This window comes from Lonchura striata, chromosome 8 (assembly GCF_050655825.1).
Source record: "Lonchura striata isolate lonStrDom1 chromosome 8, ASM5065582v1, whole genome shotgun sequence".
NCBI lineage: Eukaryota > Metazoa > Chordata > Aves > Passeriformes > Estrildidae > Lonchura > Lonchura striata.
The window spans coordinates 9,751,698-9,778,788 of NC_140710.1; the positions used below are offsets into that span (position 1 = coordinate 9,751,698).

General features: G+C 47.0%; 3 protein-coding genes across 15 annotated transcripts in view; 2 read left to right on the plus strand and 1 right to left on the minus strand.

Annotated features, from left to right (window-relative positions):
- TESK2 (testis associated actin remodelling kinase 2) overlaps positions 1-15,909 on the plus strand; it is a 75,988-nt gene extending 60,079 nt beyond the window's left edge. For all 4 annotated transcript variants that reach the window (XM_021528514.3, XM_085585703.1, XM_021528521.4 and 1 more), the window contains 6 exons: positions 875-957; positions 2,791-2,866; positions 4,516-4,599; positions 5,699-5,785; positions 9,201-9,336; positions 11,128-15,909. In XM_021528514.3, the coding sequence (XP_021384189.2) occupies positions 875-957; positions 2,791-2,866; positions 4,516-4,599; positions 5,699-5,785; positions 9,201-9,336; positions 11,128-12,140 (1,479 nt within the window). In that variant the 3' untranslated portion in view covers positions 12,141-15,909. The remainder of the gene's footprint in view (positions 1-874; positions 958-2,790; positions 2,867-4,515; positions 4,600-5,698; positions 5,786-9,200; positions 9,337-11,127) is intronic.
- A 627-nt stretch (positions 15,910-16,536) lies between these two features.
- On the minus strand, positions 16,537-21,365 carry TOE1 (target of EGR1, exonuclease). Its single transcript, XM_021528536.3, has 7 exons — positions 21,213-21,365; positions 21,099-21,139; positions 20,889-20,985; positions 20,576-20,734; positions 20,029-20,288; positions 18,547-18,718; positions 16,537-17,481 (listed from the first exon to the last, which is right to left on the minus strand). The coding sequence occupies exons 1-7, from the start codon at positions 21,324-21,326 to the stop codon at positions 16,687-16,689; spliced, it is 1,638 nt and encodes a 545-aa protein (XP_021384211.3). The 5' UTR covers positions 21,327-21,365; the 3' UTR covers positions 16,537-16,686.
- Positions 21,366-21,765: 400 nt separating this feature from the next.
- MUTYH (mutY DNA glycosylase) lies at positions 21,766-27,082 on the plus strand. 10 transcript variants are annotated; one of them, XR_014956862.1, is made up of 15 exons: positions 21,766-22,173; positions 22,338-22,471; positions 23,259-23,298; positions 23,591-23,664; positions 23,804-23,845; positions 23,920-23,991; positions 24,195-24,308; positions 24,559-24,656; positions 24,893-25,037; positions 25,124-25,203; positions 25,274-25,459; positions 25,640-25,785; positions 25,959-26,111; positions 26,253-26,303; positions 26,525-27,082. XR_014956862.1 is itself a non-coding variant. In XM_085585706.1 (15 exons), exons 1-15 carry the CDS (start codon positions 21,795-21,797, stop codon positions 26,627-26,629), a joined length of 1,815 nt encoding a protein of 604 aa, XP_085441832.1. In that variant the 5' UTR covers positions 21,769-21,794; the 3' UTR covers positions 26,630-27,082. The 10 variants fall into 10 exon arrangements, 9 of the variants coding, with proteins under 9 accessions (XP_085441835.1, XP_085441834.1, XP_085441832.1 ...); XM_085585706.1 differs by having other exon boundaries at positions 21,769-22,173; positions 25,124-25,199; XM_085585707.1 differs by having other exon boundaries at positions 21,769-22,152; positions 25,124-25,199.
- Positions 27,083-27,091: the final 9 nt, after the last annotated feature.

A 27,091-nucleotide genomic window follows, 5' to 3' on the forward strand; every position in this document is an offset into this window, starting at 1 on the left:
GAAAGGAATGAATTCTCTCCCTTGTTCCATCTATTGCCGGACAGAACAAAATGCAGGGAATCAGCTATCGATTCATTTGGTGAAATGGGAAAAGATGTGGTACTGGAATGCTCAGAGCATATTTCTCGGAGTTGTAAATAAATAACAAAAAGGAATCGATAATACCCTGTGTGTGATGTGATGCTGTTAGAGCACAATTATCTGTGTGTGTCCTTAAGTTGCCCTCCATCCCGACACTGGAGGGCACATCTGAAAGGAAAAGACTGACAGCACTTCTCTATTACTTTTCTCTTAAATAATGTCTTACGATGTAATGTAAAATAAAGAATTTTGAGACTGTAAAAGCACATATAACTTGGTCACATCTTATATTTTCTGATGGAAGTTTACTGCAAAGCAGCAAGTTCCTTTTCTGTAGTTAATGCAACCAAACATATAGAGACATTTGGAGTCTGCTCTGATCTTGTATTCTGGTCAGGTACCGGCAAATTGTAAAGAGAAAATGTAAGGTGTCATAGTGAACAGCATGTAATGCATATTTGAGCATAAGGGAGCTAAATAATCTTAATTCTTGTTAAAACCTTGTGGGGTATGTGCTGCCTGTGGCTGCCTGCCTTCTCAGCAAGTTTTAAAGTGGATTATTAGCTAAGTGGAAGGCTGTTTGTAGCATCTTAAATTTGACAGACATGTGATTGTGCAGGGGGAGGGTGGGGAAAAAGGGTTGTTGCTCTCAGACAAAAGCTTCTCATAGATTAATATCTTCCAAACTATATTTGTAGTTCTTGTTTTATTTTTAATCTGGAATGTTACAGAGGTTTCATGCCCAGATAATAACTCCTCTGTTTGCTTTTTGTTTTGTTTTTTTTTTTTCCAGAACTGCTTAATCAAACATGATGAGAATGGATACTCAGCAATAGTTGGAGACTTTGGTTTAGCAGAGAAAATTCCTGATCACAGGTATGTGAGCTAATGTAAATGGAGTGAGAGTTGTAACACAAGGTCAGAAGCTCTAGTGAGCCAGATTCCTGAGACTGTTATTGCACTCTGGTACAGAATTTTCAAAAAGTACCCTCAATCTTCAGTCTGGAACTGCAGGTTGGATAGCCAAAATGTTCCTGCCTTAATTTCTGTCCATTTTGATATTTAGTGGTGACATTTATTCTTCAAAAATGTTCCAAGCACTAAAGCTTGATTTGCTCAAGCTTTTTGGTAGATCTTTTAAGGTGGTACTGGGAATTTTGGGTTTAAAAAAACCCAAAACACAAAGCAAACACAATAATAAAAAACATACTGTCCAGCATTCTTGATTGGGATGATTTTGTAATAAATGTCATTTGTTGATTTCAAGCAACTTTAGCTTCATAAAAAATATACATTGTCATTACAGGATTATTCTTATTTAACCTCTGTGTTAGTTTTTAACGTTTATAACAGAGTAAAATCAAATTAATTATTAAATTACTGTCTAACTGTAGCTTACAATTTTCTTCTCCCTAGGATGAAATGATAATCTTAATTCATTTGAGGAATGCACAGGGGACTGTCACAAGCTAGCGTTACAATTGAAAATAGTCCTTTTGTCATCCCTCCATTAGAGAGATCAAGGACAAGGATTTAATTGTTCTCTGTATATTGACTTGTGTATTGCAGAGTATTCTGACTGTGAAATGCTGTCAGATTTTCTCCAGTGTGTGCTTCTGCGTGAAATAAATAAAAGCCTTCCAGCACTACTGACTGCAGAGGAAACAATAAAAGTTGATCTCAGCTCTGCACAGTTTTTAAATGCACATATCCTAAAACCATACATTGAGAGATCTGAAGGTCTGCATTAATATTGGTGAAATATTGGATCTAAAAGCTTAACAAAATGAACATCTTAATTTACAAACTACTGATAAGTACAGCCAGTGTCTGTCTTGTAGCTTCTGTGGAGCACTCAGGTGCTAAAAGCTTCAGCTGTATTCAGATGAACCCATGACAAAATCAGGAAGACACTACAGGTGCCTTAAGTTGTCCTTAATACTCAGATTTGAGATGCCCTTAAAACTGAGATTATAGTTAAGATAGCTTGAGACTAAAGCCAGCAACATAATAGATTTGTTATATTAGCTCTATTAGCCACTATTTTGTTTTTATCTAGTTCTACCTCCATTTTCAAAAGCAGCTTTGTTCTTTCCAGTTTGCTGGTAACAAGCCATGCTACTTTGAGGCCTTCAGAGGCCTTTTCTTTTTTAAATGGGTATTCCCTCAAGATCAGCTGGGTGACAGGCTAGAGCCTTTATTAAGGCCCCAGTATTTAGCTTTATGGAAACTGCAAGTTTTTCAAATTGAGTCTATTCTGAGTACTTTTAATTTTTCCGTAGTAAGGATTTGTAAATTGTGATTTTTAGTTTTTTTAAATACAGTTCTAAAATCTTTATAATTATAATAATAAATAAGTTTGACTTAATTCAGAGCTGCATATACATCTATGGCTGGATACCTGCATGTCTTTCTGGATGAATGGAGAACTTGGCATCTAGCCCAAAACCAATGTCTACAAACCTTTATGGTTTCTTTTTTTAATTTTATGTGTAGATGAAGGAACCAACCCTGTCAAGGGTTAGGCAATAAAAACTATTGAACTGCTGTGACCTTAAAATAAAACATTCTTTTAAAGTGGCTGTGCACTTTAAACTGAAAATATGAGTAATTGATTGGGAAAGTTAGTAGTAATGCTTGAGCATTTAATTAATGGTTCTTCCTTTTCTCCCACCACCTCCCATCCCTATCTATCCCACATCTGTATAGTGAGAAGTTACCAGTTGTGGGTTCACCCTTCTGGATGGCACCAGAAGTTCTTAGAGATGAGCCCTACAATGAAAAGGTAGGTACATGATACAAATGCAGTTAGTTGTCAAATATTTTTCTTCTGTAGCAGTATGCAAGATTTAGAATTCCCATAATATTAAAACTATTGTTATTTTCACATGTGATGCTCCCATACTCAGTAGATCATTCAGATTAAGGGAGAGTGGGAATTAAATAGCTAATATTTGTATTTCATAGTGTTTAATCTTATAAGCAAATAGAATTGGCTTTATGATTGTTCTGTTATGCTATTTCCATTCTGAAACACCCCATATACTGATATATAGTAATGTTTTATTGACCTAACACAATTTAATTTAACCAAGTCTGAGAAGTGTAGCAAAGTTGCTTCCCTAACTGTACACTAGTGAAATCTGGGTAGAAGTAAAAGGTCTGTATGTAAACTTGCACAATGCTGTGTGTGTATATATATAGATCTACATCTGTGTATGTATGTGTGTATAAATTTAAAAAAGAAACCAGCATGTCTTAAGGTGAGATACCTTGATAAGACAAAATGTTCTCCAAAGGTTTTTCGAAGTTTTCCTGTTTGTCATTGGGAAGTGTCTCTTTCAGAGGAGGATCAGGTCACACTGGGTTTTAGAAGTGGTGTTTTCAATCAGTCTCTGCTTTACACAGGATTTTGTCTTCATTACTTCAGCTCTGCCAGTGCAGCTTTTATGAGATAAAGCCCACATCCTGTACCTCTCCATATCTAGTAGTCAATACTCTGTTTAATTGGTGGTACTTTTAACTTGCAGAAAACCAGTAACTGTCTCAGTAGTGAATGTAATAATTACCATTTCAAAGCTTTTAAAAGAGCTTAATTGACCTAAATTAATAATAAAGTACCCAAATATTTGATGCCACATTCTTCATTGACCCTACCATGAGAAGGGTTAAAGAGGAAGCAGATGTCATAACTCATCAGCATGAAGCATGACATGAAACAAGCCTGATAAGGTATGAAGGATTCATGCTTCTGCCCTGTAGACTTGTGTTCTGTGTTTTCTTAAATTTTATTACCTGAAAAATTCAGGTGGGTGGAAATCTGAGGAACTGTGCAGCTCCAGGGGTAGTCAGATAAGTGATTACTAAACGTCATGGAAATTAAACTTGATACAGTGCTGCTAGGTATCTCAAGCTTTGGGAAGACAGTTTTCTCCAGAGGTACTGAACTGAGAAGAGGAAAACATAATTTTTCTTAAAAATAGCATTAATGTTCTGGCTAGGCTGTGAATCATCTATTCCTAACCTGTTTTTCTAACCACAGTGATATATTGGCACATCATGTTTTGGCTATGTTTTTAATTATTCCCATGTGTAGGACATCAAGTGGAGCTTCACTATTCTTCGTGCAAGGAAGGATCTAATTTTTTTTTTTAATTTTTGCATTGCTGAATTAAGAGTGGTTTGGTGGGGTTTTTTTTCTTGAAAGAATTTTAAATTGATCATTGCTATTTGTACAACAAGAATGCTTCCTGTGAGCATCGGTTTCTTCATGTGGAAAAGGTTAGCTTTAATGCAGTTGCTCAGTGTTTGAGGTTATGGTGTTGTTCAGTTGTTTCATGATAGCCGTTTGGTGTAAGGAGAAACTCAGTAGCAGATAAAGACACTGAGCATTCATAGCTGAACCATGTGTCTATTAATTTTTTTCTCTCTCAGGCAGATGTGTTCTCCTATGGCATAATTCTGTGTGAGATTATAGCAAGAATACAGGCAGACCCAGACTATCTCCCTCGCACAGAGGTGAGTGGTTGTGTTTATAACATTGGTGGGAGGTGGGAGTCTGCCGTGATAACAGCTCAGCCTTTAGAACTTCTGCCACTGCTGTCAAAGATAGGATGGATAGGTGTGACATTAAAAATAGCCTTTAAAAGGCTTTTGCTCTTTATGCTGCTATTGTGGGAAGCTCCATTGAAGACACTTTCTCAGACACTTTGTGCTGCTGTAATCCTCATGGGAATCCTTTCTGCCCCTAACTGGCAGGACACTGAGAGCATTGCAATGCAAACTCTTCCTTTTGTGGAGTGATATCTCATGTAGACTTCTTGCCAGGTTCACAACGAGACATTTTGGCATTCTGTATGCAATAAGCAGCCCTCCCCTTGTAAAAGGGGTAGGAGCTGTGTTAACAGCAGCTAAAATAAGTTAACCCTTATTTTTTGTGAACTCTGCTAAGCACAGTGGATCTGAGCTATAATTGACTAACTAAAGATACTTTTTTCTTTATTCGTCCCATCTACAGGGCAGCTTTTGATCCTTTGTGGGGTTATTCCAAATTGTCTATCCCTCTCCATTTCTGAAAATGGAAAATTGCTTAAGTCTCAGACTGCAATAAATAAAAGATTCTTTTTTAGTCTGCCCTTCAGATTTTGTAGACATGCACTTAAGGAACTGGATAGTTTGTATTACCAGTCTACCATCCACTGAAAAATTAGCCATTTTAACTCATACATTTCCGTCATAGGAAAGCCTCTGGTTTTGGAGTAGGCTGTTAATTTGCACTATGAAAATCACCACAGTGAAACATCCTGGTATTATGGTATTGTTTCCAAATCCACAGAGGCAACATTTCAAGTGCAATGGATTGCATTTGAATCCAGGAAGGAGGATGGGCTTTGATGTCAGCCCATTCTCTTATAGCTATCCTGTATCAGTAATCTCCACTGGGAATGCTGCAGTTTGGAGTGTGCAGGAAGTTTTCTCAAACTCCTCTGTTATGTCGTTGCTGAGAAAGTTGTTCATGGTTATTCCTGATAACTTCACATAGGGACCCCCTAAAAGAGGGTGCTTTGAGCTAGATAGAAGACCTCATTTATTTCTCTATGCTTTGTTGTCATTACAGAATTTTGGATTAGATTATGATTCCTTTCAGCACATGGTGGGAGACTGTCCTCCTGACTTCCTCCAGCTGGCCTTCAACTGCTGTAATGTGAGTATCTTATTTGAAGGGGAGAGGCCTGAACTGGAGTTCTCTAAATCCCTATGATTTTTGAAGATAAAGCTTAAAGCATTTTCAGAAGAGACTCAAAGAGCCTACCTCTGGAAGCAGTGTACCTGCTAACAACCCAGGAAGTCCCTTTCAGTTTATATAATCCTTCCCTTCCCTTTGCTCAGAGGTCTGTCTTGTGTTTCTGCAATTCTGTGTTCTGTCATGCCAAACAAACAGGTCTGGCACACTGAACGGGTTCTTGCAGGCTGCTCAGGCTGACCATAACCAGTTGGATGCCATTGACACTGGCTAACCCTCAGGCTGACAAAATCCAGCTGTTGTTGTGTGCAGACCTACTGAGCTATGAAAGAAGGACTGAGTTGTTCTTATAAACAGAGGGGACAACCAAAATAAGAGCAGTCATTAAACTATTCTGAAGTGACTGTATGATGCCTTTTGGAAAAAGGGTTTGACATCCAAATGCTTAGCCTGTGTCATAAAATCCAAACTATGACTGAAATGATTTAATATCTGTAAGCCTATAGGCCATGTGCTATATGGAGAATTTTTTCTGGCAATTATTCAAGTAAAATTGTGATAGTAGATACCTTCCTGGCTCCTTATTGTGAAAACTCCAAGGCAGTAGATCTCTTCTGCTGGTTATCCTGTAACAGAGTTACTAGTACCAATGTATAGTAAACCAGTTTATATAAAGTAAGAGAACTTGAGCTTCCACCACATTCAGCTGAAGTTGGGAATGTCCAGTTTGCTCAACTTAAGTAGAGGCAAGTTTAAAAAATTTTACTGCGCAAAACTTGGCCCTGGATTCACAACCAGGCTGTGCTTGAGCTGATGCCAGCATCGTGTCCGAGTGCTTTTAAGAAATCTCATCTCTTTGTGCTTTTGGTGGTTATGATGTCTCTCTCTTTGTATTAGTACAAAAGCCCATGCTCAAGGGGAGAGTGGTGAGAATGGAGGGGCAGTGACTGCTGCTCTTAGCACCACACAGCATAATTTAATTCTAAAAGTGTTTGTGTAAGTTACTATGGATGAGGTACTTAACTCCTCTTATTTCACCTTAGTACAGCAGAGCTTGCTTCACCTGAAGGGGTACATCTCACTCGTGTTTATGAAGCCCTTTGATTACATGAGTACTAAAGGGTTTGGTTAGAGGTAGGATTTGACTCAGCTCCCACCTGCAGACTCCAGAAATGGTATTGCATCCAAACACACGGTGCATGATTCAAAGCAATTTTTCAGCTCAGAAATTCAGAGTAAAGCTTCTCATGAAGGAAGGGGCAGTGACCTTATATTCTCATGTAAAATTTGGTGTGCTCAGAGAAAAAGGGTTTTCTCCTACTCATTATTGTCAAATGCAGCTTCCTGTGTAATTAATGTCCCTTTGCTGAATTGAAATGGAAATTACTGTCTTGTGATCCAGCCATTAATATGCTGATTTCAGTGTAGGGCATGCTGGAATTCACATACCACTCACCTAGGAGAAGGGAAACAGAGTAAAAAGATAAGGCTTTCTTATATCTTCCTAAGCATGCTGTGTCTCAGTAAGAGGTGATCAGTGTGGTAATATTTTCTGAGACATGGATATTTATGTACCTTTTTATTATTTAATAGGTCAACAAGGTGTGAACTGTATAGCCCAGCTGAACTAATGTGCAAAGCCCTGGGATTCTCTACAGCCAGGAAATTTGTTCTAAGGCACCCTAAGAAAACCAGTGAAAAACTGACATGTATGAGTAGTGGATTCAAATTTAACTGTTATAAAGTGTGGGGGTTTGTAAATAAACACCTGCAAGAACTCAACAATTATAAGCCTACTTGTGGAATATTTAATAAATATAATCATAAATGATCATGCAAAAAGCTTACCAGGATGAGCTAAGTTGTTGGCAACTGCTGCTTTGAGAAGGAACCTTCTCTTCCATTTGAGCAGAATCTGGACTGCTCAGGGATGGAAGAGGCAAATACTGCTCTGAGTAACTTTTCCATTGCTGCTCTTGTCTTGGATCCTACCATGCACAAATTAAAATAGCCAGAGAGCTCTTTTGCTTCCTCTAAGCTCCTGTAGCTTGCAGCAGCTCCGTAAGATTCCCAAATTAGCAAGTTTGTCAGAGTACAGTGTGTGCTTCAGTGTTGCCCCTGCCCTACTCTTTCAGTGAAATAGGGAATGCAGAAATATGTTTTCCAATGCCAGCAAATTCCAGCTGCTGTTTTAGAACTATTTTCTTGCTGCTCTTGACTTCAAGTGTGGTTTCTTTGTTTGCTTTTTGTTACTGTTCATAGGAATTTTTAGTACCTTCCCCCTTGTTGCTAGAAGGCATCCTGGCATTGCTGATCGTACCAATTGTCCTCAGAAGGGTCCGTCTTAACCTGCAGGGCAGTGTCAGGGGAGGTCTTTGGGGTTTGTTGTGTACAAAGCACTACTGTTCCCATTGTAGAGATGGGATCTGTCTGGGCTTGTCCACTCTGAGAAAGCCTTTAGCAGGCTGGAAACAGCAATCAGGTTAAGCAGAATTGTTTTTATTACTGGAATGAAGTTAACTTTCAGCTGTTGAATTAGGTGTTGCTACTACAGTAGTGAAGCCTGTGCCATATATACACAGTCAATGCTCAAAATGATGAAATGCTTTCAAAGTTACTGGTCATAGGAAGCTGCTTGCCCTGTGGTACAATTTTAGTGTTGGACTTTGTTTAGACATTTATATCTGCTAAAGTGAATAAATAAATACTGAGAATAAATAAGTACTGAGAAATACAGACTGATGAGCAGGGGAAATATTTTACCTGGTAAAGATGGATTTTTGGTTTTCCTAACTTTTAACTTTGTCAAATTATGTAATCACCCTGGCTTCCTACAAGACAGACCAGTACACTGAGTTGTATGGCTAATTAACAGATGGAAGAATACAACATTTTCAGCTTTAAGATCAGCAATGCCATTTTAGGTGTTTTTTAAAGCCACAAGAACATGATGGGATAATTACAATATTTTAAAGACTTATATAGCCATGTTGTTATGTGTAATCCTTTTGAAATAACATTGATACATAATCTCTGTTTGATAACCAGAGTCCAGACAGAAATCCTGAACTATCCAAGCTGTTTCAAGCAAACCAACCAACTCCCCTCACAAGCCATGTGTCTGACAGTTTCCCACGTTTTCAATTTAAAACTTTTCCTTTTCATAGAATATTTACAAATTGAGGATTAAACACGAGAGGTGTAATAGACTTCTGCTTTCCCCCTTTTTTCTGTACTTTTTATTGCGATGACAATACACTTTAAATCATTTTGAATTTCCTCAGTTTCCTTAGATTGTCCCTCTTTCTGTCCGCTGTGTAAGCAGAATAGCATGGACAAATCCACATGGACTTACTTGATTTGTGTGCATTCACAGATGGATCCAAAGTTGCGTCCTTCATTTGCTGATATTGTCAAAACACTGGAGGAAATGTTAAACCGCCTGAGAAATGAAGACTCAGAGAGAGACAGAAAGTTCTTGAACCTTGACAACAATGAAAGAAAATCAAAAGGTAAATGTCTGTGTTGTAGAAACATTGCTGGGTGCTCACAGCAAGAGGAGAAAAAGCTTCATATTTTGAAGACTGTTATTTTGGCTATATATGGGTTTATTTACTATTCATGAATGATTTTACACAAACCCTGAAAACTATTCTAGAGCAATACTGTATGCTTTGCATTGCAGAATGTACTTTGGTGAAAAAAAAGAAGCTGTTTCTTAAAATGCCCGATAATATTCCGTGCCCAAGACCTTGAGAGGAAATTTAGAGTTCATTTGGGAATGGCTTTGTAAATTGCTAATAGTATATGAAAATCCATCAGCTTTTGATTTCTCACTGCCATACTTCGTAAATATACGTAATTTCTTTGGTGTATATTACTTGTAATATTTAGAGGCTTCTTAAATTCCTTCAGGAGGAAGAGCACAGAAGATGCAAGAGTATTATAAAGTACCTAGAAATACTCTGAAAGACGAGAAAAGATGAGTCCCAGGTCTGCTTGGGAATGTTGGCCTTGAAAGGTTTTCTCTAAAGCTGTCTGGTGCCACCTGGTGTGGGGAGCAAACTCTTGTAGCCTGGGCTGTATTCTGACTTGGGTGTTTTATGTTAGTACACTTCTGGCATTAGAAACTTAAGAGTACATTAAAAATAGTTTCTTATATATACAAATATGCAACATATGGACATAACTATTGATTTGTAATGTAGTTGTAGATTGAAATAATTTTTCTCTACATCAAACCACGTAGAGTTAATGCATGTGATAGTTCTCCCACACCTGGAAGGCATCTAAAAAGAGGTGTGAGTTAAAAGGTTTAGGGTTTTTTGTTTGGGTTGGGTTTTTTCTTTCGGTGTTTGGTGTTTTTTTCCTGGCATTCTCCCTTTGAGTACATGTACAAAACAAGCACTTCTCAAAGAAGTGTTACATGCTGTTCTTTGACTTGCATAGTCTTTCCTACATGGAATGGCTGTAGTCTAAACTGTGACAGTATTTAAATGGAAAAGTGAAAATCCATATGTGCTTATTTTGGAAATGGTAATCAAAAGGAGATATCACTTCTTTATACCCATTTGTTACAGCTCTAACATGGCTCTTCAGAGGCAGCTTGAGAGCCCATGACAGATGCACATTCTAAACACTTGGGGAATTAACATCTACCAGTTTCTCATCCTAATCTAGTGATACAGCTTGTATTATAAATGTGTGTGTGTTCAATGGGTGCAAATACACAGACATATGTACAACTTTTCAGCTCCTATTTATTAGGGTCAGACTCTGATAGCTCTTCAGTTTTGTATTGGATAATGTACTGAAAGAAGGCTGGGATAGAATGATTTAAAATCTACATGATACAAGGAGAGACCTTTTTTGTTTGTTTTGGACATTTCCCATCAGGGTGAAAAAGTGCCAATTTCTCTGGCAACAATGTTTTGTACTGTTTCTCTTTTGTGGCCATTAGCACCAGCAGACATAACCTCTGCTGGAAGCCAGGACAATAAATCTAGAAACATGCAAATCCTTCTTCTCCAACGCTACCGTGTCATCTCTGCTGTGGCAGTGTACTGGCAGCAGAGAGGCTTGCAGGGGCTCTAAAATACACTGAGGAGAAGAGAAGGGTGTACTTGTGTTTGTGCAGGAACTTAAAAGGAAGGAGCAGACATGTGCTTATGGAACATAGTTTGGAATATCAGAAACACAGCTTTTTTTCTTTACAGTGGTCATGAAGGCTTTGTGAGTGAGCAGGGGGAGCACAGCTATATGGAGCTTCTTTAAGCTAAGAGTATTTCTCTTTTTTTACTCAGGATCAATTGACAAAGGACCAGGAGTAAAACGTTTGAGTTCCTTGGATGATAAGATCCCACCCAAGTCACCCCGTCCACGGCGGAATATCTGGTTGTCACGCAGCCAGTCGGATATCTTCTCTCGCAAACCTTCCAGGAAGATAAATGTGCAGGACCCCTACTACACTCCAAGCAAAGGGTTAGGCCGCAAAGTCAATCCCTTCAGTGCCCGGGAGGACCTCAAGGGAGGAAAGATCAAATTCTTTGACATGCCAAGCAAGTCTGTGATTTCCCTCGTGTTTGACTTGCATTCTCCAGAGGCAGGTGGAGGCCTGAAAGCCAGCCAGTCCCAGTTCCGGCAGGCATATAGCACAGACTGGCAAGACCTTTCCCTTCTTCCTGGGAGGAGATGCAGATCACTTCCACTCTCTCCTGAATTACCACACAAGGAATATGGCCTGTTTGGGGGACTGTCTTCAACTGTTGGTAGGTGTGACCCAGCCCAGTTAGGTGCAGAGGTTCGGCAAAAACTCTTGAGTAGCACTAAATATGGTGTGTCAGAGATTCCCCCCTTTCACGCCAAGCCTCAGAGACCAGAGTTTCTTCTTGCACCAGGACAAGAAGAGGATATGGACTGTTCAGATGGCCCAGTGGCCCAGGAGGAAAATGGGTTCTGCCCTGTTGAGAACACATGTGGAGATCCAGCATGTGATCAACCATTAGTGCTGGCCCAGTCTGGGCCGCTGTCTTACAAAAAGCTCCCAGTTGAGAATTCAGTGAACTCTGAGGGACGTGGCTCCCCACAAGTGTTTGCAGCTTATCTCCCTTCTGAAGAGATGGAGGTAGAAGATGATCTGCTGAACATTACTCTGTTAGAGTCTACAAAGCCTCTGTTCAGTGTTAGTTCTCCCACTGAGTTGAAGAGAGAGGCATGGCCCTTCAGGGAGCAGGATGGGGACAGTCCTGCCCTGTTATCTCAGACCTCCTCCAACATCTCAGCAAGTGGCAGCACAAAGTCAGCTTGTGACATATGAAGAGAGAGCTCAAACTGAATGTGTCCTTGAGTTGTTCACAGTTGCTTAAACTAAGCTTTTCTGGAGTGCTGGGCTTCAGATTTGAAAGAAACTCAACAGATGGTGGAAACTGGCTGTAGGACAGATAGCTACATACAGTGTCTGAAGAGACTGATTGTTTTATAAAACTTTATTTCAAATTGTGCTTATTCCCTTTCCTGATTTGCATTAGGAGGGGGAACTACTCCAGCCAGAATGGCCATGTATGTCCCACAGTCCTTTCAGGAGGCAGTAGTCAGAGCAGGCACCATGTAAACAGGTTGGCCTGGATTTCCAGTGTAGGGCATTTTAAGGTCTTAAGCTCCATGAAGAATAGAAAGAATGACCCTTAGATTTTTCCCTCTTCGTCTAACTGAACATCTGCTCTAAGCCACTGTAGATTTTTCATTAACATTCTGTAAGTGCACCTGAGTCTGAGCCTCTGTTTCAGAAACAGGCACAGAAGTCTTTCTGAGCTATGTTGAGCAGATAGGAACGCTCTCTAGTCCCAGAGCTGCTTTGCATGCTGTTGTAGCATTAAACAAGCTCTTCTGTCAAAAGCAGCAAAAACAAAACCCCTCATGCTGGTCACAATCTGCAGGCTGAGTCACATGACAAGTACATTGTGATTAACAAGAAGAATCTGTTCCCTGCTGTTTCATTTTCCCTTGGGATTTAGTAATGATGTTTAATACATTTGTGCAGGGAAGCTCACTTCCTTGTACATCTCTTTATGTACCTCAGTCCAGATGTAGAGGAAGATTTGCCTAGGGCACAGAGAAGCATATTCCAGCATTGCCATTTCTGGGCTTCTGAGAAACTGCTCCTGAAAGTACCAGCTGTACTGGGCTTTTGCAGAGGTTGGGTCCTTATCTCTGAAGAGCTGAGTGAACAATAGTTAAATACAGTAGCTACATCACAATTGACTATTATAACTAAGCTAGAAGGGTCATATTCACCTCCCCCTCTGGTACAACATCCCATCTCACTGATTTCACTGCAGTAATGATGGCTCCTCACTAGCTTGCTTGACAGAGGACAGGAATCTCCTGCTCAGAGGAAGTTGCCATCAGTGTTGTAGCCCCGCAAGTGCTCTTGGAGAGCACAACTCACAGGAGGGCTTTGAATTGCCAAACTGAAGAAAATTAGCTTGTCTTAAATTGACTTTTTGTTTCATCTACAGAAAGAAGCTGCTCTCTTTATTGGTTTCTCCTGTCACTGAATAGGATAATATTTTTATTAATGTTTTTATTTCCCTCCACCAGCAGGTACCTGTGAAAAACCCAACATGAGCTTTAATGCTTCTTGCTGGAACCATCATCAGCAATCCCTGCTCTGGGATGCAATCTGTGGGAAAGCTTGTTCTGTGACATTTGTGCAACATCCTGCCTTTTTCCACTATCATCCCAAAGACCATGGGATTTTTATTTTATGGGGTTTTTTAAATCTATATCCTCATTCCTAAATGAGGGAAACATTGCACACCTGCTGAGCAGATGGTGATGCAGCAGAGTCCAGATTTTTAGTCGGTAGCCTGTTACACTCTTCCTGCTCTCTTGTAAGGTTGGATACTGTAGGCTTGTTTCTGATGGAAGCCAGACTATTTCTACTCTTCTCCCATCTCAAAGAAAGGATGGAGAAAACCTTTCTTGGCTGGGATGTGTATCTTTCCTGAGGTGTAGGTAGCTGTTCTTTGAGGTACAGCTATGGCTTCCTCTAGTGAAGTGTGTGTTAACCTGAGCAGTTCTCCCTTTGCAGGAAAAGCCCAGTGTTGCTGAGTTATTTAATAGTCCATACCGGATTAGGCAACTGTTGGCAGCTTGAAAGAGAAAATGCCTGTGGCTCACTAAGATCACCCCTTTTGGCCCACACCTCTCTGCCTCTTGAAGGTACTGATCTGCAGAGTAGTTTGTCTTCTCTATTGTCTGCAGAGTGCAGAGCAGCTTGTATGGCTGCCATTGCGTGTGTCTAACTTCGAGGACAGAGAAACACTATTGAACTCAGTTGCCTGCCTGGTGCCTGCTTGCCTTTTTTTTTTTTTTTTTTTTTTTTTTTTTTTTTTTTTTAATTTTTTATCTTTGCTACAATTGTATCTTCTGGGAGGGAAACCATCAGCACCAGCTTCTGTTGTCACAAGATGCATTTAGATGTGTGACTTCAGACAAGTAAGCAATAATGAGTAGTTCACTTTTGGATCACCAGGCTGAGGGAAGCTGTCCAGCAGCCTGACCAGAGAGCACACGCACACCTCTGGCTGCCCTGGGGCTCCCGTGAGCGAGCCCTGGCTGTCAGTGCTGACACCTCATCATGAAGCCTGTTGCCCTCCCTGACACTGACTGCAAAGCTTGAGCAGTCAGGCTTGGGGTACCCCCAGGGCACCCACTGCAGTGACCTCACAGTTCTCTTAACTGCTGTCTTTACACCATCTCCCTACCCTGAACAGCTCTTACAAAGTGGCAGAGCTAAAATTTTATTTTCTTAAATGTCCGCTCTAAGCACAACCAATTGACATGCATTGGGCACAACTATCAACATTTCTGGCTCTTGGAACTGAGGTAGAGATGTAAGAAACAGAAATGCCAAGGAGTATCAGCTCAGGCCTTTCCTGGAGAGTGGTCTGCATGGGAAGAGGTACATGTATGAAACCAGAGTAAAAGGTCATTCTAAAATTGCAAAGTGGTTGCTGAAACCCAGTGTTTCCAAGGATGCAGTTGGAAGTCATGACATCTCATCCCTTTGGCTGCATAAAGCTGAATCTAGGCTGCACTTAGTAATTCCTAGGTTTTGTGCCTACTGAGGTTGCTTTTCTACAGAGGGCCATTTTCTGACAGCTACTGATAAACATGAATTTGAACATGTGGTCAGCAAACTCCTTGTTTTATAGTGATGTGACAAAGTTTTATCATGATTGACTTTTACCGTGATTTTCACTTTACAGGAGCAGTTCTTGCTCTTTTAAAGTACTTTCTACACATTGCTACACATCTCCCTGAAGAGATCAAAGATGTTTTTAATTCACTTTAAATCTATGTTGAGTTCAATTAAATGTCTGTTATAAGCTATTTTTGTTGTGGTTGCAGGTTGATAAAATGCAGCCAATAGAATGCATGTGAATTGCTGCCCCTCGAAAGCAGCACAGCCAAGGGGCTGTAGCAGACTTGTACTTGGAGAGGCATCAATGTATTATGTGTAACAGAACGTTGGTATTTTTTGCCAGTACAACTAAAGACACTTGAATAATTCCTGTTTGCACTTAATGCTATTGTTTATATTGCATGTCACTACATTTCTATGCAAAACAAATAACCTTTTTTTTGGGGGAGGAGGGGCAGCCAGATATTTGATTAAGTATAAAGATCTTTGCGAGATGATCTATTTTCATATTTATGAAGGAGTTTTACGTCTTAATATTTTGCAGTCTGTAAATAGCTGAACTTGTAATTAAAGGCTTAGGAAGAAGTTTGTAGCCTGTGTATAATAGTAAGTTAACACTGCCAGAAAAAAGATCTTTGCAAAACAACTTTTCTAATATTGCGGATATTTATGAATATGTAAAGAAAGCACGTCTTGTTTTTATGTTGATTGACCTTCTGACTTTTTTGAACTATAGAAATGGTGTATGTTTTATTGGAACTGCAATAAGAAGTAACCAAAGATGAATCCACTTAAATATTTTCGTAATTTTTTTCTTGGTCAGGTTTTGTAAACTTTCCCAACTTGCTTTCAAAATAAAAATGAAATCAAGGTCTGAGTCTTGTGATTAAGAGGACAATTTCTTTAAGTTAAAAAAGCTAGCTTGACTACTTACTTAAAATACAAATGCCATTAATACCTGGCTTGAGATTGTATTTACTATTACGCAGTGCGGAGTTATACCCAAGGAAAACTCATCTTCAGTAAATGTTATTTCTCTCTTGCATCTCATTGAAGAGTTCCACTACTGAATCCATGAGACTCAAGGATTTTTTTTCTGCTCTGTGTTACAGTGCTCTGAAGGGTAGGCTGTATCTTGTGAGCTACCAGATAAGATGGCTTTTGATAGCAGCCCTGCAGGGTGCTTGCCATGGTGGCTGCTCTGTTCTAGCCCTAAATAGCTTCAGCAGCACAGGAAGCTGTGCAGTTTCTCAGTATCACATATCTGGCTTTCAGCCCCACTGCCTTTCCCCCTGGAACAAGTCTGAAGACCTGCTATGGCTTGGTTCTGCATGCAGTTATCCAGCTCTAGAATCAGGCCATGTGTGAGGAATTTTCTCCTTCCCTTCTCTCCTGTAGGGGCAAAGGTCTCATCTGTGCATGATCTAATCAAAGGTGATTTTCCCCCCGTTCAGCCTCATCCCTGCCTTCACATCCCAGCATGCCACTAAGGAAAACGGCCAACTCCAAGTGAGAGCAATTTAATTGGTCAGATGTTAAAACACAAACAAGAATATGAAACCTGTTCACTTTTTGGTGAGTTCTCGATGGAAGAAAGAGCTCCAAAACTTGCAGGAGACAAAAAAAGCACAGTTTCATGAGTAGTTCTGTAGCTCTATGCACTGCCCCACACCAACTTTATCTTCTCACTGTGAGCTTTGGAAGATTTAGAAAACAAGCTCTTCACTATTTGCAGTGGCACTGATTTCCCACTGAGGTACAGTTTATTATGGCAGTCTGGCAACCAGGGCCCTGCATCGGTGTCTGTATTTTTCCCTTGCTTGAGCATCCAGACATAAGCCATGATATAGCCAGTCATGAATGCATCAAAGCCAGCTCGATGTGTGCCCCCCTGTGAGGGAGGGCTGTGGGTTTCCTTTTCCTTTTCTGCAGCATTGTCTGCTTCAGTCTCATGGGTGGCTGGGTGACTGACTGAGCCCAACCCAGTGGGAACCTTTGACTTCTTCTCCACTTGGTCATTGTCAGAGGCATTTCCCTTGGCAGAAGGGCTCTGGGCAGCTGCTCCCTGGTCAGTTCTTTCAGTGCTCCCCAGATTCTCTTCCCACTGTGTGCCGGTGTCTGAGCTGACCTCTGTTTCCATGTCTGTGCAGTTCTCCTCCAGTGGCCTGCCCTCCCCGTTGGGTGTGATCTCTGCCAGCTCTGTAGCAGCTGCAGGCTCATAGCAGCTCTGCTTCCGTGGTGGTCCCTCCTCCCCGTTCTGAGCTTGCTCTGTGCTGTCCCCTGAGCTTTCCTGTTGGAATGCCGCTGTGAGCACTTTCAAGTTCTTCCGATGCTTCCATCTCTGCTTCCGTTTCTTTCGCTTCTCCCAAAGCTTGTCATCCTCGTCAATGATGAGGTCAATATTATGAGACTCTGGACACTTCACCCCTTTTGGACACCACCCATAGGCCTAGGGAGAAAGAGAGAGGGGTCTGTAACCTCCATCTTACTGGTTAGAGCAACAATCACCATAACATGGAGTGGATCTCATTATTCCCTTCCACTGCAGGCTTGTGAGGCTGGAGCAGGGACAGTGTCCAGTTACAGATCCCCAGCACACAGGGAAGATGCTGACACACTGCACTGAGTGCAGCACACAGCATATGAGCAGAGGCTAAGGAAGGTGGGTTTGTTCTACCTGAAAAAGACAAGGCTAAGGGGAAGGGGATATCTAGTTGGTGTCTGCAGGTACCTCCAGCAGAGGTTATACGCAAGATGAAGTTAAACTCTTGTGAGAGCACATGGAGAAGGGACCTGGTAAGAGGGGAAATTATGACTAGAGATGCAGGAAAACATTTTTCGTGTAGTGGTCAAGCACTTGAACAGGGCTCTGGAATAGTTTTTTAATCTCTGTCCTTACACAATTTCAAAATTTACCAAACAAGGCTCTGAGCAACATTGAGGGGGTGGTTAGATGAGAAACTTCCAGAGATTTCCTCAACTTATGTTCTGTGACAGAATATACAATGTGTGGAACAGCTCCTTTTCTCCATGAATCACCTGAAGCCAGTTATGATCTGACCAGATGGGCTCTTTGCTGCTGTAGCTGCACTAGGACGAGCTCTTGTGGATCACCCTGTGCTACAGTGCCAGAAGCTACTGACAGGTAATAATTTTTTATATCTAATGAAGATAAAGGGAAGGGTAGAGGTAGCACTTCTTTCTTGTAGGACAAGCCAAACTAACACAGAACTTGCAGCTCCCCCCCAAGAGAGCAAGGGGTACTTTAACTCGTACTGTCCCACTGTTTAGGGCCATAGACTGTTGGAATCTTCCTAATGAAGCCTGTAGGATTCCCAGCCTCAAAGCAGAGGCACACTATTGCCTTGTCTGTCACAAAGCCACCTGAAGCTTGAAAATGTTCCTTGTACCATATATGAAGAAGTTGCTAGATGCTTTCCCACAACTTCTGCCTCAGGCCACGTGTGGCCCTTTCCATGGAGTCAGGAAGGGAGCAGGGATTAGTGTTACTTACTGAAAATTTCTCACAGACAGGCACCTTATTGCCCCTGGCAGTGCTGTGGCCGTCTCCTTCCAGAGAGCAGCAGCGGTAGTCGATGTAGCGGGACATGTTGGCAGGGTAATTGCAGAACTCCACCGTGAGGTGCTGCCCGCTGGAGTCCCTCAGCTTGCAGTTCTCTCGCTTGCTGGAACAAGAGGAGCACAGTTACTGTGGGATGGGACCAGGGCACGGAGCCAACACTGCTCTCCACCAGCTCTCCATGACTCTCCTGCTCTTGAGCTCCAGCCCCGGGTGCGGGAAAGGAATTCGATCCCAAGAGAGCAGCTGTAGTAAGTAGTTGTTTTCATGCTGATTCAAAGGTTTGTTTTTCTTATACTGACATAGAAAAAGGGAAAGTGGCAGCTCTGTTGAAGTCACAGGGGAAGGGTATGCACAGTTTGGTTTTTTATCTACAAAGGGCACTAAGATATGTCTTTGTCTTCATAGTGCTAATGGACAAGGACAAGATGCCCCAAAACAAGGTACTGTGCAGACCATCCAGTAGTCACCACCCAGGCAGGTTGAACCTGGGCAATAGAGACAACAAGGAAAGAGTTTTCATTTCATGAAAAAAAAATCTGATCTCTATGTGGTCCAAGAGCTGGTTAAAAGGCCGAAACCTTTGGAAGGCTCTACCTAATGGGAACTTGGGTTAAAACATTTAAGACGTCAGCTTAGAAAGTTATTTTTATCTAGTCAAAACAAAGCACTCATGTTTTGAGAACGGCCATCTTGAATGTTTTCAGACCTGTCAAAATGGCATTTCCTGAGATAAAACAGTCATAAAAAATACCATCTCTCCTCAAAACAGAGCATGACTTAAGCTTTATGGAGATCGCAGGGGCTTTATCACTGCAAGGAGCTTGTTTAGGTTGTGTGAGGCCTGCAGAATGTGGGGCCAGACTGCAAAGCACAGACATGTGTCCTGAGCAAGAGCACAACCCTTGCTTGGAAGAAAGTGATGGGAGTCAGAGTGGGCCATGGGCATCTCGTGTGCAGAGATGTCTCATGTGACAGAGCTGGTCAGTGCCAAGGAGTGCAGTGAGCACCCACCCTTTAACTACAGTATCCCTCACAAGACAGAATTATAATTAGCAGACCTGCAGGACAGCCCTGGTTTCTTTTCTGTGTGAGTTTTTGCCATGACCCTGTGGCACTACTGGACCAGAGCCAGGCAACGACCCAATTAGATTTCAGATCAGGCCACTGTGATCAGTCTTCTCCAGGCACCAGATCTGAAGTTCTCTTTCAGCTGCTGCCCACAGAACAGGTAAAGCCTATTAAAAAACAAACCCATTCTAGAAACAGAAAAAGCCCAGGGCAGAGTCACCTGAAAAGAACCTTCAGTCAGTGGGACAGTGAAAGGACACAGCCCCCTTGCCTGGAAAAACAACACACACTGACTTTCCCTTTGCCTTTCCTCCTGTAAGCTCTGAGGACCAGTGTGCTGCTCACCACTTCTTGTAGGCGTACTCCAGGTAGGAGGCTACAAAGCGAGTCTCAAACTCCGAGGCGTACTTGGTGTCGTATATTCCCGCCGGGAACATCTCGGAGAGGTCGGCGGTGAAGGTGCTGAGGCTGTCCGGGAGGTGAGCATAGAAACACTGGTACAGGAAGACCAGGTCGATGAGGCCATTGTGGAGAATGAGCGGCTTCCTCGCCCGCATCAGCTCCAGGAACAGCGTCCGAACGCTCAGGCTCTGGCTCTCGTTGCCCTGCGTGAGGAGGACCGGTCAGTGAGCCCCAGCAGCCTGAGTGGCTGCCAGCCTGCAGAGCCCTCAGAGCCTGCAGCAGCAGCAAGCTGCCCACAGCTGTGACTCTGAACAGAGACACAAACGTTTGGAAAAGCAACTGCAATGAGTGGGTTTAAAGCAGCAGGGATAATGCTGCACACAGGACCCCAGTGCGCGCCCGCCTTCACACAGGAGCAGGGGAAGCCAGCACACTGCCAGAAACTTGGAGCAGAGCAGGCTGAGGGGTGTGAAAGGGAGGGGGTTTGTACCTTGTCGTTGCCCTTGTGGTAAGGGATCCCCTGGGAATACTGCTTGTTGAAGTCGAAGCCGTGCTGCACTAGGAACTGCACTGACTGGGGCTCGACCACATAATCCTCGGTGCAGAGCAGCGTGAGGTTGTAGATCTGGCACAGGTACGTGTTCTCTGACTGCACAAGGAGAGCGTGCAGAGAACCCAGGGACACCCGTCAGAGCTGCCGAAACAGCCGGGGCAATTCCACGCGGGAATTCCATCTCCCAGCGCGTCCCCGTCTCCCGGGACCGACCAAGAGACAACGGCCGCGCCACGGTTCGCGCACGCACCTTCTCCGGGAGTTGCCTGAAGCAGGCGACGCCGAGGGACAGGACGGAGCGTGTCCTGGCGGCGCTGCAGACGGCCTTGTAGCGCTCCTCGATGCACCTGGCGGCGGAGAACGGCCCGTGACGGCTCCGGCCTGCCCGCGCCCGGGGACAGGACCCCGCGCAGCCGGTACCGGTACGCAAACCCCCCCGCCCGCCCCACCGGGCACTCACGGGCTCAGCAGCGACTTCCTGGCGCCGAGGCCGCTCAGCTCCTGCGGGGACACGGACACCGTCAGCGGCTCCCCGGCACCCGCCGCGCCCCGCCCCGCCGCCGCCCCGGCTCACCGTGTCCACGGCCACGAAGGTGGCGGAGCGCAGCGCCAGCAGCATGGACGGCCACAGGTCCGCCAGGTTGTCGTTCTGCACATCCACCACCGGCACCCGCGCCGGGCCCGCCATGGCCGCGCCCGCACGGGGCCTCCGCGGCCGTGCCTGCCCGCCGCCTGCCTGCCGCGGGCCCCGCACGCCGTGCCCGCTCCGCGCCCAGCGCCGCCCGCCCTCGCGGCCGGCCCGGCTTCTGCCGGTCCCGGTGGGGTTTTCTATCGTTCTCAAAATCCGTTTTCAACCGAAGCTGGAATTAAGTCAACAGGCGTTTAGTTGGCACAGCTCCTTTGGGTCCTTCCCGAGCGGCCGCTCGGCCCGGCGGGAGCAGGGGCGGGTCCTTCCGCTCCCGGCTTGCTGATTGGCTCCAGCGCGCCGGGAGGCTCCGCCCCTCACCCTGCGTTCCGGGGCAGGGCGGGTACGAGCCCGCTCCGCGCGCCTCCCTTCGATTGGCCGGCGGGCGGGATCCCCGCTCTGATTGGCCCTCGCGCGGGGGCGGGGCGGAACGCGTTTTCCCGGGAAAGCGCGCGCGGCGGCGGCTGCGCCATGAGCCCCGCGCGGGCCCGCGCGCTCCGGCGGATCGGCGGGAGCGCGGTCCCGGCCCGGGGGCGGAGCGGGGAGCGCGGGGCGCCCCCTCCGGGACACGGACAGCCGGAGCGCCGTGAGCCCCGCGGAGCTGCCGGTACCGGGAGGGCTGGGCAGCGCGGGGCGCCCCCTCCGGGACACGGACAGCCGGAGCGCCGTGAGCCCCGCGGAGCTGCCGGTACCGGGAGGGCTGGGCAGCGCGGGGCGCCCCCTCCGGGACACGGACAGCCGGAGCGCCGTGAGCCCCGCGGAGCTGCCGGTACCGGGAGGGCTGGGCAGCGCGGGGCGCCCCCTCCGGGACACGGACAGCCGGAGCGCCGTGAGCCCCGCGGAGCTGCCGGTACCGGGAGGGCTGGGCAGCGCGGGGCGCTCCCTCCGGGGCACGGACGGCCAGCCCGGGCAGTGCTGGCTGGCTCCTCGTAAAGCCCGGTACTCGGTGCGCGCCGCACGGCAGCGGCTCGGTCGGGCCCCCCGTGCGCTGAGCTCCCGCCGCTCTCCCGGCAGGGGTCCCGGCTGCAGCGCCCGCTCCGCCGCCCGCCCGGCATCTCTTCAGCGACCCGGCCGAGGTCCAGGCCCTGCGCCGGAATCTGCTCGCCTGGTATGACCGATGCAAGCGGGACCTTCCCTGGAGGACACTGGTAACGGGAGACATCGGGAAGCGGGGATGGGGAACTGCTCTGCCTTAAGGGAGCCTGGCTGATGTGCCCATGGTGTTTTTCCCTATGTCATGCATCCCTACCTGCGTGGAAGTGCTCCCAGCTAGTCGTGGCTGTGTTGTGGTGGGTGGTCTGAAGCCAATCTCTAGGTATGAAGAGTAAAAGCAGGGCACACTTCTCAAATATAACCATCAAGAGGAGTACTTATCTCTGACAAGACTAGTCTAGCTGTGTTTTAATCCTGTTTTGTTCCTGCCTCTATGCTGCCCTGAAGCAGCAAGTGCTGCATGGAGAAGGTTTCCCATGTATTTGTTTTAAGCCTGCTGGACGTGTTTTTAGAGCTCCTGCCTGGTCTGTGCTCTGCCTGGCAGCAGTGGCTCAAGAGTCATTGTGGTGCTGAGGGTGGGCATCAGCTTTTCAGCAATGTCTGAATGGTGGGAACTGCACAGCCCCTCTATGGGATTTACATCTGCCTCCAGTTGCTTCCTAGGCAGGCAGGCTCAGGTATGGGATAGCTCTCTGTGGGATTTTGAACCTCATAAGTAGCTGTCTTTGGGGCATTTCATCAGCAAGAAGCTGCTTTGGCTGTCACTTGATTAACCCAAACTCAGAACTTCTGAGTGCCTGGGGGAAATATTTTGTTTTAATTTCAGATTCTATCGCAGTGTTCAAAACACACCATGGACTGTTTTATTTTGCACACTGGTCCCCTCTGCAGTGGAGTTCTGTGTCACCTTGTTTCTCACACTTCATCTTCTTCCCCTTCCAGGCAGCGACAGAGCCGGATGCCGACAGACGGGGATATGCAGGTGAGGAGCAGGGACTGCACTGTGAGGTGTGGCTTTGTGTGCCATCCTTGGAACAAGCTGCCTGAAGTGGCCACGAGAGCCAGATTCCCATTGCAAGGTGCTGGGGGGTTGGAGAACCCACCTTGGGCCTGGGGGAGCTCCTGTGGGGCAGCATGTGGGGCAGGTGAGGGGTGGGAGGGTGTCCCCTGTGCTGGGTGCTGTGCAGGGTTTGTAGCCAGTGCTAACGTGGCCACAGCACGAGGTGTGGGTGGCGTTGGTGCCTGTGCTCTGACCCCTGCCCTGCTCCCTGCAGTGTGGGTGTCCGAGATCATGCTCCAGCAGACACAGGTGGCTACGGTGATCCACTACTACAACCGCTGGATGCAGGTGACTGCTCCTTACACAGTCCTGTGCCCACAGGCTGCTCCTTTCAGAGGGGGCAGCTGCCCCCTGCCTGTGGCAGATCCCCAGAACTCTGCTTGTCCCTGACTTGTCCCTGACTTGTCCCTTTCTCTCTGTCCTGCAGAAGTGGCCAACGCTGCAGGCTCTGGCACAGGCGTCCCTGGAGGTGAGCATCACTGGGGCTGGGTGCTCTCCCTGCCCTGTGGCTCGCCATTAACGCTGTGCTGCGTCTCGGAGCAGGAGGTGAACGAGCTGTGGGCTGGACTTGGCTACTACTCCAGAGGGAAGCGTCTGCAGGAAGCAGCAAGGAAGGTGCTGGAGTGGGGGGTGGAGGGCATTTCAAAAGCCTTCTGTGGCCGCTGGGCTGGTGCTGGCTCATGTCTGCCCTGCCTCGCTGGGGCTGTGCCGCTGGCACAAGGCTGCAGAGGCTGGCATTGCATCTTCCCATGGGCAAAGTGGGTTCCTTGCACACATCCACCCCTGCTGCTTCCCTGAGCTTGGCCCTTCCCTGCCAGGTAGTGTCCGAGCTTGCTGGCCGGATGCCCAGGACGGCTGAGGAGCTGCAGAAGCTGTTGCCGGGCGTGGGCCGGTACACGGCGGGAGCCATCGCGTCCATCTCGTACGGACAGGTGAGAGCTGGTGACAGTGGACACGTCTGCCCCTCCGCTGCCCAGCCCCACTCCTGACAGGTCCTGCTGCTGCGTCTCACAAGCCAAGGGCTCTCCAGGGTTGTCCTTGGCTCTCCCCCCACTTTGAGACGCATCACAGCCCCCACCCAGCTTGACCTATGGGTTGGCCTCAATTGTGTCACCCTCCATCCTGGGAGCATCCCAGCTCCCTTCTTTGTACCACCATGGTAATCCCAGCTCCTGGTGGCAGGCCACGGGAGCTGTGGATGGGAATGTGATCCGGGTCCTGTGCCGCCTGCGATGCATTGGTGCCGACTCCAGCAGCCCGGCTGTCATCGACCGGCTCTGGTAAGGGGAATGCTCTGTCTCTGGAGCTGTGCTGATTGTGGCTAAAGGCAGGATCACCCAGGAGCTGAGCCTGGAAGGGAGGCAGGTGTGGAGTATGGGATGTTAGTGCTGCTGGGAGTACTGGTGAAAGGAGCCTGTGCTTACCTAGGAGCTTTCCCCTGACAGGCAGGAGGCAGGCAAAGGTCCTGGCATGCTCTCCCCAGAGATCCCCGTGCCTCTCACTGCTGTTTCTCCAGGGACATGGCCAATGTCCTGGTGGACAGGAGTCGCCCAGGGGATTTTAACCAAGCCTTGATGGAGCTGGGGGCAACTGTGTGTGTGCCCAAATCCCCACTGTGCAGGGAGTGCCCGGTGAAACAGCACTGCAAGGCATGGCACAGAGTAAGTGTGGCCCCGAGGGTTTGCCATGGCTGGGGACAAGGTGGGCTGGTGGATGAGCCTGTCCTCACTTCTGTCTGCCTGTGTAGGTGGAGAAAGAGCTGGCCTTCACCTCTCAGAAGCTGTTTGGAAAAGCCCCCCCAGTGCCTGATGTTGAGGACTGTGGTAAGCATGTGGGGAGATCCCTGTTGTAGCTCCAGGTCTGAGCCCTGCGGCAGCTGTTACACTGGTGTTTGCAGGTGTTGGGGACTGTCCCCTGTGCCCCCCAGCCACGGAGCCGTGGGACAGCAGCCTGGGGGTGGCCAACTTTCCCCGGAAAGCAGCGAAGAAGCCGCCGCGGGTGATGCGGACAGCCACGTGTGTGCTGGAGCGGAGGGGCTGCCATGGGGCCCCAGAATACCTCATTGTGCAGAGACCCAGCTCGGGTAATGGGGCTGGGAAGGAGGGGATGAAGGCACCACACAGGCCCTTCCACCTCATGAGGAATAGAGGGAGTGGCTTTGGTTGCTGGGGTTGGGAAAGGAGCTCTTCGGAGCTCTGATAAGGCTCAGTGTCCCTGCCTGTGCCCCTTGCTGTCTCACATTTCTGTCATGCCTCCTTCCCAGGTCTCCTGGCTGGACTCTGGGAGTTCCCAAGTCTCCCGTTGGCTCAAGATCTGAAGGAGGAGAAGGAGAGGGAGGAGCTGGCTGATCACCTCCAGGCCTGGATGGGGCAGCCTGTGGCAGCAAAAGGCCTGCAGTTTATTGGAGAGGTGAGCCTGGAGCTGGAGGGATGCAGTGAGTCCCCTGTGCTCAGCCATGGGATGTAGCACACAGAAGAAAGGTGTCTCTTCCCACTGCTCAGGATCCCGGCAGGCTCAGTGCACTTTGCATCCCCCACTGCCTGCCAGCTGCCCATCTCGTGTGTCTTTCCATCCCCTCACAGGTCATCCACATCTTCTCCCACATCCACCAAACGTATGTGGTCTACTCCCTGCACCTAGATGGGAATGTGACCCTGGACCCTGCCTTGTCCCCATCCCGCTGGGTGACAGAGGATGAGTTCCATGCTTCGGCCGTTTCCACGGCCATGAAGAAGGTATGGGGGGCACTTGGGCCTTTCCTCCCTTCCCTCAGTTATCTTGGGGAAAACCCCTGGCATCCCCTCAACTTCTCTGGGCTGTCCCAGCTCCAGGACCCAGCTGCTGTTCAACTCTGGGCTCTCTTGTTCTTCCTTCAGGTGCTGAAAGCTCACGAGAAGCAGCGCAGGAAGGAGAGCAGCCCAGTCAAGGTGAGCAGTGCTCCAGGGTGCCTGGAGCCCCAGTATGTGGGACAGCCACTGGTGTGCTGTGGTGAAGGTGCTCCAGGGTTTGGGATCAGGCCAAGGAGCATCCCCAGCCCGTGGCAGGGGCATTTGCCTGACTGGCATTGCCCCTGGGTGTCCCCAGTACCCAGGGGGGATCCCTGGAGACCGTGGGGGCCCCTGGCTGAGCCCTGCTGTGTCTCCTGCAGGGCTCCAAGCGGAAGCGGGGGGCAAAGGCACAGGGAGCAGGCAGGCCCTGCCCTGGGACACAGCTCTCCCTCCACGCCTTTCTCCGGGCACCGACTGGCCCGTGAGGCCCCCGACCTTCCTCGAGTGAGGCACCAGAGCCCCTCGCTGGGGTGAGCCCTGCCCGGGGCCTGGCAGTGCTGTCCCTGTGCTGTAGCAAGCCCAGGACATGGCACTACAATGGTCTCTCACTCTTCCTTTCCCCTGCCTCCCCTGTGGGCATTGTGTCTGGATGTGGCCACCGGTCCTGGATTAATCCTGGAGCCAGACTTGCCCTCCCTCCTTGGCTGGAGCCCTTCTGGGGCTACTCAGCCCTGAACTGCCACCACTTTGGCACTGTGGACTCAGGGCAGCAGGGGTTTCTCTCCAGCAGTGGGAAGACTGTGGGCACATGGCTCCTGCAGCCCTGTCCCTGTCTCCTGCCTGCATCTCATGCCCCAGCCAGTGACTGGGGATGTTGCTGTACCCTTCCTTGTTTTTACTGGACCTGAAAATAAACCTCAAGTGTGTTTTTTAAGTGACTGTCTGTT

Bases quoted from the DNA above. Each gene is read 5' to 3' on its own strand.
- TOE1 (XM_021528536.3), bottom strand. From the start codon at position 21,326: ATGGCGGGCCCGGCGCGGGTGCCGGTGGTGGATGTGCAGAACGACAAC. The intron at 20,986-21,098 runs GTGAGTGCCCGG...CTCCGCCGCCAG, and splicing joins AGGAAGTCGCTGCTGAGCCC to GTGCATCGAGGAGCGCTACA. The intron at 17,482-18,546 runs GTAAGTAACACT...CTTTCTCCCTAG, and splicing joins CTGTCTGTGAGAAATTTTCA to GCCTATGGGTGGTGTCCAAA.
- MUTYH (XM_085585706.1), top strand. From the start codon at position 21,795: ATGAGCCCCGCGCGGGCCCGCGCGCTCCGGCGGATCGGCGGGAGCGCG. The intron at 25,200-25,273 runs GTAAGCATGTGG...TGGTGTTTGCAG, and splicing joins GCCTGATGTTGAGGACTGTG to GTGTTGGGGACTGTCCCCTG. The intron at 26,112-26,252 runs GTATGGGGGGCA...TTCTTCCTTCAG, and splicing joins TTTCCACGGCCATGAAGAAG to GTGCTGAAAGCTCACGAGAA.